Source organism: Sylvia atricapilla, chromosome 8, assembly GCF_009819655.1.
Source record: "Sylvia atricapilla isolate bSylAtr1 chromosome 8, bSylAtr1.pri, whole genome shotgun sequence".
Classification (NCBI taxonomy): domain Eukaryota; kingdom Metazoa; phylum Chordata; class Aves; order Passeriformes; family Sylviidae; genus Sylvia; species Sylvia atricapilla.
Genome location: NC_089147.1, coordinates 10295028 through 10306842, shown reverse-complemented (window position 1 = coordinate 10306842; position 11815 = coordinate 10295028). Strand labels below are relative to the sequence as shown.

General features: G+C 41.1%; 1 protein-coding gene across 2 annotated transcripts; it reads right to left on the bottom strand.

The window, feature by feature from the left end:
• Positions 1 to 469: 469 nt before the first annotated feature.
• Positions 470 to 10378, bottom strand: SMNDC1 (survival motor neuron domain containing 1). 2 transcript variants are annotated; one of them, XM_066323605.1, is made up of 6 exons: positions 10222 to 10378; positions 9474 to 9593; positions 5963 to 6105; positions 3962 to 4123; positions 3003 to 3156; positions 470 to 2182 (listed from the first exon to the last, which is right to left on the bottom strand). In XM_066323605.1, the coding sequence occupies exons 2-6, from the start codon at positions 9591 to 9593 to the stop codon at positions 2045 to 2047; spliced, it is 717 nt and encodes a 238-aa protein (XP_066179702.1). In that variant the 5' UTR covers positions 10222 to 10378; the 3' UTR covers positions 470 to 2044. The 2 variants fall into 2 exon arrangements, with proteins under 2 accessions (XP_066179702.1, XP_066179703.1); XM_066323606.1 differs by lacking the exon at positions 10222 to 10378 and adding an exon at positions 9703 to 10012.
• Between the last annotated feature and the right edge of the window lie 1437 nt (positions 10379 to 11815).

The window sequence follows — 11815 nt, the reverse complement described above, 5'->3', positions numbered from 1 at the left end:
GGAGTTCAAAATAGGCTTCCTGAAAATGCCAGGTTTGCCTGTTTTAGCATGTGTCAGTTCTGACTTCAAGATGCTCTTTTTAGGTAAGTGAAAGGGACACTGTATCACAGCCACCAGTGAAAGACGACAGGTGACCTTCCTCAGCACTGAGCTGTCAGTGTGGCACAACTGTCACCTAGTTAATGTCACTGCTGGGGCATGTCTTTGTAGCTGCAGGACAAGCTCTCTTTCTAAAACAAAGATTTTATTCTTCAGATGTTTTCTGTGCAAAACAAAATTTAATCCCCCTGCTACCAGTGAAGATGAGGAATTAAGCAACATCTACTTCATCTTGCATTGAGCATGTTGTTACTTCAGAGCCACTTCAGAGTATGACATTTTGTCCACAGCAGATTCTGATGTACTCACCCCTGTCCTGATGATTTACCATTATCCTCCCCCAATGAATAATTCCACTTCACCAAATATATCCAGCAGATTTTAAACACTTTATTTAATAAAAGTTAAACATACAAAACTGAAATTAACACACTTTGTATTCATAAAAATCACCTTCTCCCATTATAGGGAGAACCTTTTTCTATGTATGGATTCTAAACTACTGCTTGTAGAGTTTAGCTTGAGTTGTGACTCAGGTAACTGATGGACATTTCCACCAATCAGTGCATCAACAATTGCTGACGTGACCTGATCTAGTTAACAAATTACAAAATGAGCTACATTAACATAATATACAGGGAAATAATGGTCAGGGTTAATGGACAAGACACACATTTTATTTAATGGGGGAAATAGCTGATGTACTCTTGTCCATTAACTCAGCCCTAGATTTTACAAAAATAATATCTACATTGTATACAGGGCTACCCATTAACTTCTTCAAACACATTACGGGTTCAGAGGTGGCATCACTACCGTAAGTGCGAGACAAGGAACAGAGGAAAGCAAATCACAGAGAGAGTACAAAAAAGCAAGAGCTTTTACACGTGGATTCCTGAAGAAAACCGAAGGGGCTCAGCAGCACTGTAATACAGCTGAAGGTACAATGGACACTAGGGCCAGTCAGTTATGTAAGGACAGAAACTCCCAACTAACCGTGACTCACTCACAACTAACTAAGTGGGATCTAGGCATTGGGACCTGCTGTGCTGTAGTTCTTGTCTGCAGGGGGCCCAGGCACAGGCTCTCACTGCTGTGACTGTACCAACACACCTACAAGATCTACAAGGGAGGACAGGACAGCTCCTTTCCACAGCACAACCAGTTACACTCCAGCTCTGATCCCTGGGGATGGGTGGGGATTCCTAAGTACAGTTCCTTGTCCTATGGATTTCTGGTTACATTTCATTGACTTCCTATTATAATTTGATGAATATTTATAAAACAAACAAAGAAGAACAACCAACAAGAAACAGCATCTCCTCTGCTTAAATTCAAGCACAAGAAATTTGGACTGGAATTAAGTCAAATTTATTGTTTCTAGAACGTAAGTAAGTAATTAGTAATAAAGATCCTATCAGCCCTGTTCTGCCCTCATTTACAGCTGTACAAATTGATCTGCAGTGGATTTGTAGGGGAGTTAGTTAAACTTCCTTAGCAATTCCATGTGACACGTAAGCTCTCCCAGAGCTGCAGGAGCTCTAAAATGCCGAGCATGTCACAGACAGCACCATGACTACAGAAACCAGGGAGGCTCTTAAGGTGCCATTTTTATACCACCACTTTTTTAAAAAGAAAGAAACAAACCTTCACTACTGGTATGAATGAAAGATTCAAAGCTGCAGACAAATACTGCTTTGAAAGTAATAGGCAACAGCAGTTCATGAACATTTACCTGCTACAAAAAGTTTAATGTTTGAGGTGGGGGGGGGAGGTTTCAAATCAATAGCTGGAGATTTAAGGCTCAAATCAGCTTAAGCCAAAGTGATGGTGACAAAATGGACTACTCACTATGTGCCAACAAATAATTTACTTTTAGAAAAATATAATGATAAAAAGGTAAGTGTAAAGCCCTGCAGAGATGAAGTTCCACCTTTTTCACCTGTTACTGAGGCATAAGATGCCTGACATTATATTTAGAGGTATCTTGATACTGTGTCATAGGTTTGTCTGCAATTCCACACGTTCCAACGCCAACCTTGCCAGTTACACTCTCAGGGGAAGCAAAAATACTCCTTTTCACCTGGAAGTAAAACAGAAAACACCATTTCTGAATAAGTACTAGTTGGATTTTACAAAAAAAAAAAAAAAAAAAAAAAAAAAAAAAAAAAAAAAAAAAAAAAAAAAAAAAAAGAAAAAAAACACACCTAAACAATCATTACCATCTGAAGCACTTCAACATTCTCAACTTTTGCCTTACAGATGGACACACTTTCTAGTGGCCAGTTCAGCTGTGATATGTTGCCACTGAGCAAAGCAATGGTGCTGGGAACTTCTGGCACCTCAGTACTGGATGTGATTGTGGTACTGAGGATCTCAGGTCAAGCCAATAATGAGTAAATACACCTCTCCTAAGGGCATCTCTAATAACTGCTCAAAAGGAAGACTGAAGTTTTACCACTATGTCTGGCAGCTCTTGGTCAAGCCATGACAGAAATGAAGTAAGATTTAATGTCCTCACTATCTTTTTTGCCCTGCGCTGGCTGTTGCAGGGCACATCCTCAGCACTGTGGTCATCAACACAGCAAGAAGCCGGACTTGGAGGTTTAGAGGGGCCCTCAGGTTCTTGGTCCCAACAAACACCAGCTGGCAACTGATGCAAGCCCAGCTCTCCCAGCCAAATACAATTCACTCTCTTAGGAGCAGCACTCCTCCAAAACATGCCAGTAAAAAAACAGGCATTTGAAGTGCACAAAATACAAAAATGCACACTTCAGAATCCCAAAGATATCTAAATCCCCATGTTGCATCCCTTTAAAAACCACCTCCTTCTTTCTCCCAAGGTACTGCACAGAAGTCTATGCCCTGTTGTTACTCTCACATACTGACAAAAATGAACAAACCTGGCCTTTTTTGTTTTTAGAATAGGCTCTGTTGTTAAACTGTTGCCACTTGACTTTCTGGTCCTCTCGTTCCTGTTCAAGTTCTTTAATTCTCTGAGCTTTTTTCAAAGCTTTCTTCTTTTTATACTCTCGTTGCTGGGCTATCATCTCTTTTCTGGAAAAAGGAAAAAAACAAACCCCACATTTTATGTTTGTTTCTCTTCCTGTAACAAACTAAAATCTCTGTAAAACAGACATGCACATTAGTTTTCCAGAAGTAAAACGGAGAAATAAAGCTTGTAAATATTCCCCATTTCTAGAAGGTAAAAAAATAGTCCCAAAAACCTAAAAATCCAAACTGAATCTTCCATTAATAAGCATTAAGTTGCTTATTTAGGTATTTGGTATAACAACAACCACCAGCACCCCTGAGGAGCCCATGCCAAACACAGCAACCCATGGGATTGAGGGCAGTTTATTCTGGGGTGAAAAGGAACCTATCACACTTCTGCATTTCAGAAGCATTGTGTGTTTGGAAAATGTAAATAACCCATTGGAGTGAAAAGCCCAAACTTTTCTGGAGGTCTGCAGAACTCTGATGCTACCAATTGTTGGACAGGTATGAAAGGAAAAGGACAAAGTTTACTTCAGTGAAGATAAGGAAGCTGAAGGAGTCAATCTGTGCCACAATGTGGCATCCTCAGAGCAACCTTTTAGGGAAGGGATCACTGGCTATAACCAACTCTGAAGATTTGTACCATCTTTTCTTTCCCCCCCCACAGTGAAAAAGAAAAACTCAGCCCATTCAAATACGTTCCTGTGTTAGACACAGCAGTAGATGTAAATTTAAAACAAAAACAAACCAAAAAACCACCCATTTCATTAACCAATTTTTATAGCTGAGTGAGAGAAAGAAAAAACCACCAACCCAAAATCAACCCACAAAGCAGCATTCAGACTTCTGTCTGTGTATTACTTACTTGGACATGGGTTTGTTGCCACTGTCCTCTTTTGCTTTCCTTCCCTCTTCCACAGGCTTCAGGTTGAACAGGGGTGTGACTTCAGCATTGCCATATCCAGCAAATGTAACCGCTGCTGTTCCATTCTCCTCATCTATTTCTTCAATCTCAGCTTCGTAACACCTGTAAAGATATCATGGCTGTAAGCATGTGAGTAAAGCTTTAATACTCAGCCTTCAACACCTACATCAGCCAGCTAATGCCACTAAGTGAAAAATTTGCAGATACCAGCCTTCCTTTTCAGGGGCAATACACAAATCAAACCAAGAGATTATTGTCTTAAGGTCAGAGGGACATAGGTACAGTGACTGGAGTCTGCTGTGTTTGACCTTTAGCTTCAATAAGCAATGACCTCACAGCTATCACAACTAATGATTAATGCTGGGGCCAATCTAACAAGCTATCCTGATTTGGTTTTAGTTCTGGCAGGTCACAGGATAGAAAAAAAAAAAAAACTTCATTCACAGAATTCATTTGAGTTTTAGAAAATGTCAGCTCAGAAGTGCAAAGCTTTGGTTCCATTTTTTTCCATAGGACAAAGAACTAAGAAAAAACCGAAGCTTTCAAAACATTCCCTCTTCAATATTTTAAAGATTAAAAGTTTTCTTACTGATTTAAAACATCAATTTTGAAATTTTCACAGAAATCAGTCCATTTTATATTTATGTGTATGAGCCACTTTGGTCAAACTGACCTCAAAATGAGAAAAATAATAAAAAAAGAAAAGACAAGTGACATTTCCAAAAATATTTAAAATAACTGTGTCTAACTTCAGGGCAAAAGGATATGTCTAGAGCAAACAGAGGAAAGAAAAAGTAATGTTTCATGAACAATATTCCAATTAACATTTACTCAATTTCTCCTGTGTTTTCAGTGGGCAAACATCTTGAGCTGAGTTAGGTGAAAACACAGAACTCAGAAGTCTGGCTAGCTCTTTATGAAACACTGCTCACTTTAGAAATGCTGCAACAGAAGAAGGGTTTTCTAAAAAAGGCAGAAAAATTAAATCCAATAAGATGCACTTCAGTGAACACTGACACACTCTTCCCCAAGCTCTGATCCTGTAACCAAGGGATCAGACCAAAAAAAAAAAAAATGACCCAATGGTGACCTAAGACTAAAAGATTCAGTTTATAAGTTCTAACACAAAAACATTTTACTCATTAATAAATGGAAGAACTGTTCACTTTTAGGTTAGATTTCTACTTAAGACATGAATAACTATACCAAAATCTTCACATGGTTACTACATTTTTAAGAGAATCCTGTCCATCAAATGATAGAGCCTCTCTCTAAGTGGTAACAATTGGGGTATCAGTCCTCCATAAACAGTTATTTTTTAAAAGCTGCAACAGTTACACATTTGCAGTATGAAAACTAACTTCTAAATGTATATTTCAAAGTTTATGGAATCAGAATGATCTGCTCGGGTTCCCAGAGCTACACAGGCTAATATACAGGAAAACCCAAAAGGTTGATTAATTCTATAGTTACATTACATAGTTAGTTGTTTTATAGCCAAACCCAGCATTTTCAATTAAAAATTTATTTCCAGTTAGAGGCCCAAACTGAGATACAGCAAGAATTTTTCTTCATAGTGATCAGTGACATATATATATGAATGCAATGACAAATTATGAACTACACATCCCAAAAGCTTTACAAAAGTCTGCCCTAACAGACCAATTCTTTCAATCTGCCATTTATTACTCAGCAAATGGTAATTTACAAAAGCTACCCTACTTTTATAAGGTTAATGACAAAAAGCACATTTTTATAAAATAACCCCCCACCTCTCTGCTACCAAAACTACTGACCTTTAATCAACAGGCCTAGAACACTTAATACATGTATTTCCCAATTTCTTTTTGCTTTTAGTCACCCTGGTCAATTCAAACTGAATGAAAGTCTCTTACCATTGAACTATTTCATGTAACTGTTAGAGAAGTTTTCTACACTTACTGTCCATCCTCACTCCATATGGCCATACACCTATCCCCAACCTTCCATGAGTGACTGGGCAGGGCAGAGGCAGAACTGTCAGAACTTGCAAGAGTCTCTGAAGGTTGTGTTGAAAGTAGATCTTTGGTTAACTCTATGACTTCCTGTAAAAGACAAAAAACCCAAAAAAATAATTTTTCAAATTCCTCTTACCAAGCATATTTTTACCCCAAGCTTACTGGTTTTGGTTTGGTTTCTTTTACATTACTGTATTATATTCATTGCTGATGTGTGAATTACACTCACTTTGGTTTTTAATTATTTAATTAAACTCATTAATTGCAGTTGTAGATAAAAATATGTATGGTCCTCACTGCAAAGCTGCCCATGCTCTCCTCAAATTTTTAAAAAGTAGCCTATTATTTTTTATAGCATTTCTCTCATTGGCTGAACTGTAGCATCCAGAGTCAGGGTGGCAGAGCACCCTCCAAGCTGGGAAGCCCTCTCATTTTGTTAGAAAGCATCCAAGTGCACTAAAGTACTGGTTTCCTTAAGTCATTTTGATCGAAGTGTGTTTTTTCCTTAAATTCCTTGACTTTCAGGTAATCCAAGATGACAAAGTAACAAAATCTCCCAGTTCATTTGCACATCATTCATTTGCAGGCAGGAGCTTGCAAAAACCTCTCCCAATTTTCTGTAAATGTCAAGACCTCTCTTTAACACCAGTGTTAAAAGTCAAAGGAGACAGTGCCTAAACTTTCAGTATAAAGCAAAGGAACTTTTCCAGCCCTAAAGAAGAAAAATTCTTCAGTTCTCTGAGTGCCTGAGCATGAACCATTGTGCCTCTCCTAACAAACAGCAAACGTTTAAGTCAGGGGAGGGTTACAGTCAGTGTTCAACTGAGGCTCCGTGGAGCCTGAACTCTCTTCCCTGTTTCATATCTTACTTCAGCTGTGGGCATACAGAGACTCCGGGAAACGCAGTAAAGGAGCTGTTCATCATCCCTTAAGAACCTGAAGGATTGTAAGAACTTACCAAATAAGTTAATACAACATAAACTTACAGGCACTTTTATCTGATCAACTAAACAACCAGCATCAATGGCCTAACAGTTGGTTTCTGTTGCAGCATGTTAATGTCTGAATTTCCAACAGCTAATAAAAGCTTTGCTCTTTGCTTTGGAGGAGCTGCTGGTTAATAAGTACTCCAGTAAGCACAAGCAGTAGCAACTGTGAGCACAGAACACGAAATTACTTCTAGTACTTAGCTCACCATTTTCCTAATACCACAGCTGAAGCACAGTAGATTTTGATTATCAAGTTACCTAATTTGAGAACATACAGCATTAGCCTAATTTTCCCTCCCAGGTGCAAAATCCCAAACTATTCCTCAACATACAGGTAGCTGGGCTCTGCAAACCCAGGAGGCATCATGGCTTAAGACAAGTATCTCTCAGCAGGTCAAATACATCCCATCAGGCACAAGGGACTCCTGAAAACAAATGTTTCAGGTATTGTAACTACCACTAACACCAAACTGTTGATCAATTCTTGCCTCAGAGATGGCTTATTCTGGAACTTGGATGTGAATAGTTTCAGACAAGTCTATCAAGAATCCTCTGAATTTAATAAAGTCCCTTACACACAAGGCTATTAAAATAACCAAACTTTTGGTAAAAATCTTCATCTGATATCCACATACCGTAATGCTTAGCTCACAAGATAGAGATGTGAATTCTATTGCAAGTCATGAGACAGTTCTCGAGTCTTTAAGAGAAGAGATCATTCCAAGAAAATTTCTGAGCAGGATTTGGACTACCACAGCAGCTCAGTACAGCCAAACAGGTTGAACAACATGGCTTGGTGCCACATCCCCGTGATAAGAGGTGTGACCCACAGGGAACACTACTTTGTTTGCCAAGATTTTTCCTGACCAACTGGTCTTCTCAAAGCCAGACAGAGCTGTACACTTCAGAGCACAACACTCACAGATCTCATCTCCAATTACAGAAGATGACAGCTGCCATCAATCCTAGAAAAGGTAAATTTGGTTCTTGGGTGCACAGACACTGTCCTAGAAATGCTTTGGTGAACTGAAATGTGAAAAGCTAAGTTCTAGCCATTTCTTCTAATATTTAATCTTGTTACTCAAGAATAATCTAAGCATACAAGATGCATCAGTATTTATAATAGGAAAAAGATGTTTCAATTACATAGTAACCATCTTTTTGAACAGACAAAAAGCTGTTTAGTTGGGACACTGACGCATCAAACCCACTTTTACAGTTGTTTGCTTAGTTGGCATATATCAAGTCTGCAAAACATTATGTCATTTTCAAGGTGGAACATACGGATAGCAAACCTTTTGGGGACGAAAGTGTAAAGATCTTCCCCATTCTGTGCAGAAAGCTTTTATTAAAAAGTTTGCAAGTTGTCCTTTCACATCAATGATCTCTGCATATCAAAGCCGAGGTCGTGTTGGTATCGGAAATATCATCCCATATGGGTTTTGCTGTGCATTTTAAAAATATAAAAATATACACATGCTTTTAACAGTGTACAACAGAGCACATTCAGATGATCTATAAAGTGCCTTGTGGGCACAAAGCCTTTGCAGTTTAAAAGGAATTCTAAAGATTACTGTTTGGAGGCACTACTTGTGTTTTGGTTTTGAAGCCCCAATTTATTACTGTTATTTCCAGACAGAGCAGTGGTCACTGAACCTTGCACTGGGTAGTTTTACATATTTTTACACCTGATGGCTAAAGCAATCCACAACAGAAATGAAGCAACATCTTGCACTCTCATAACAGATTTTAACCGCACTGCTGGGATTTGCTATATGCCAATGTGTCTTTATATGCACAAGAATCTAGAAGACCACTCATACACTTAAAATTGGGCTGAGGTCTTCCTGTCACTAAACCACATCCCAAGGGCCAGAAACGGGTTTCAGCTGTAAGGAATACACTATGCTCTTGTGACAAATGAAAAACACACTCTTCCTTTCTTCTACTGAAACCCAGTCAAGACTCAGACGCACAAGGAATACAGAACTACACTCCAAAGCTTTTAACACTGCAAATGCATTTAATGAGTAAGCAGGTTGTGGATCAAGTTATTTGAGAACTCAGGAAGAACATCATGGTAAGCCAAACCATCAGGCTTCAGCATTAGTGAAAGCAATAAAAAATAATGATTTTGATAAATGCTTCAGGGAAAAAAAATTAAACCCCAGCACACAGTAAAGACAGCACTGGCATATCTCTCCCCTCTCCAGCCAAAGTTTATAGCATAAGAGTTTGCTGTATAAATTAGTACATCTTTTTTTACTCATTCAAAATAAAATAAAAAGTTTTAAAATCGGCCATACTTTGGGTTTTACCAAACTAAGACTACGTTGACTACATCAGGCTATGTGGATTGAAAGTAACTAACCCACCAAGTGTCTATTTTTGTTGTAGGACAAATATTTCGGAAAGATAAAACACTTGTAAAAGATCCTGACACTTCACCTACCCTCAAGTTCTCACCTGTAAGTCTTTCTTCAGTTTCAGTAAATCCTCATTGTCTGCATTGCCAGATAAGGCAGCCTCGACTTGCTGGAGCTGAGCTTTGTAGCTGGCCAACTGCTTAGCAAGGTCTTCTGACATCTGCAAGGAACACACGCACACACAAACCCCACATCAAAACAACAGCCTTGATACTTTCTAGTCGGCCCAAGCGACGTGAAATGACAACAAAAAAAAAGCTGTTACTAACATGTTAGAAACACAGCTCGTTAAGTTTTAATGATGAGTATTTGTTCAGTAATTTGACCATAAATACCCGCTCATCTTATTTTTGTGCAGTTCCGGCTGCTCTCAAGAGACTTCTGAAGAACAGAAGGTTTACACAAGTGCCTGTGTACGGGGTACACGCAGAGCTCACAGCGTGTGAGCAGCGGGGCCTTGACCAAGGCTCGCAACTCCGCGGCTCTTCAGAAAATGAATGCACGTCCCCAGCAAACCCCGCGCAGTGCGGTGTGCGCCCTCCGGGTGCCGCACACAGCGAGCCTCGGCACCGAAACCCTCTGCTGCACCCGGGCACCGGCCCCTCGCGGGGCTCCCGTGGGCTCGGAGCGGGCGGAGCAGCGCGGGAGGAAAGACGGGCCTGGGAAAGGCCCGCGCCAGCGGGCAGGCCCGAGCCAGGCCCGGGGCAGGCCCAGGCCAGGCCCCGGGTGGCTCAGAGCGGGCAGGGGCTCAGCTCGCGGGGCCGGCAGGGCCCATCGGGCGGTCTCACCTCGGCGGTGCGGAGTGCGGGCCGTGCCCGGGCCGGGGGCTCCGCTCCGGGTCCCGTCAGGCCGCGGCCGCTGCGCTCCGGCTCCTTCCGCCGCCGCAGCCGGGGTGGGGGGGCGCCGAGGGGCGGGGCCTCGGCCGGCGCTCGCGAGAGCGGTCACGTGTGCTACCGGCCGCGAGCGCGTCACGCGGCCCGCGGGTCACGTGGCAGGACGCCCCGCCCACAGCCCCGCGAGGGGGCGGGGCCGCGGCTGAGGGGCCGGGCCGGGGCCGGGGGCGGATCGCGGCTGCGAGTTTAAAAGTTATTTCCCGTCCGAACCCTTCTGCGACTCTCTTCGAGAAACCACGACAGATTTGTGCTGGTACAAATCACACTTCTGGAGGGGGCCGCGGCTCCCTGACCCTGCCTGGACCCAGGGGGTTTGCTCACTCACATCTTTGTTCCTGAGTAATACAGCAACACCCTCTGGCTACGTACATGGCCATCAGAACCATGCAAAACTTACTACCAAACAATTTAGAAGAGAATAAGTTTCAATATTCGTCCTGCAACAGGAGATGAACCTGAGGGGGAAAGCTCAGTGGTTTCTAAAAACCTATCACAAGAAGAAATACACAGTTCTGGTGGAAAGCCAGTGATTGATTTGGCTGTGAGCCCATGAGCCAGGCAAATTAAGCAGATGTCCAAAAATTTTCTTCCTCTTAGCAGTCGGATCAGTGTCTCCTGCAAACATCCTGTCCCTCATGGTCACAGGCACATGGTGCTGCACAGGTAGCTGACTTCACTCATTGGGTTTGTTTATGTATTATGAGGAAAATACATCTGCTGTGTTCTGTGACACCTGTGTATGTCCTCAGAGGATATCCTGACCCGGAATGAAACACATTTCTGTATCTTGGCATATGATTTGATAATTAAAATCCAGAAATTACAGGACACTGTTCAGGGATGATTGTTGAGACCAAGTGTAACAATGAAAATAGCAACAGCAACTTTTTGAAATTTTCATTATTATACAATATAAACTAGGAAAAGTTAAGGGACTTAAGATAAGACTTTTTTCTGATAAGACTTTGTGTACAGATCAGCAGCTGTTGAAACACATACAAACCTTTTGGTAGAGAGCAATCCTAATGACTTTGTGAGCATACCCATCAGTTAGAATGGGTGTTAGTACAGTCAGTTTCAACTTCACAGTTCAGGACAAGAAATCTGTTCTGTTTCTGTAGGATGGAAATGACAGAGAGGGAGTGAGAGGACATCCACTGTCCAGCTGTCTCCAAAGAAAGCAGCAGCAAAAAGGAGAACACTTCTGTGGTTGCATCAGCAGGAGCAAGCATAAAGAGGCTTTTTATTTCTATAAAAGGTTTGGTGAGAGTTAAGGTTGAAGCAGTTTTATGGTTATATAGTAGAGTTTATAGTTTATAGTAGAGTATGGAGTTTTATGGGGTCTGCAGACACCTAAAAAGAGCTACCAACATTATAAGCTATATATGTTGTATATAGGAAGACATGCCAGATCTTGAAATGACCGATCTTTAAATTCCTACAATCTGAAAATTCTAATTAATTGCATCCTTAAAGCTGGATTTATCTT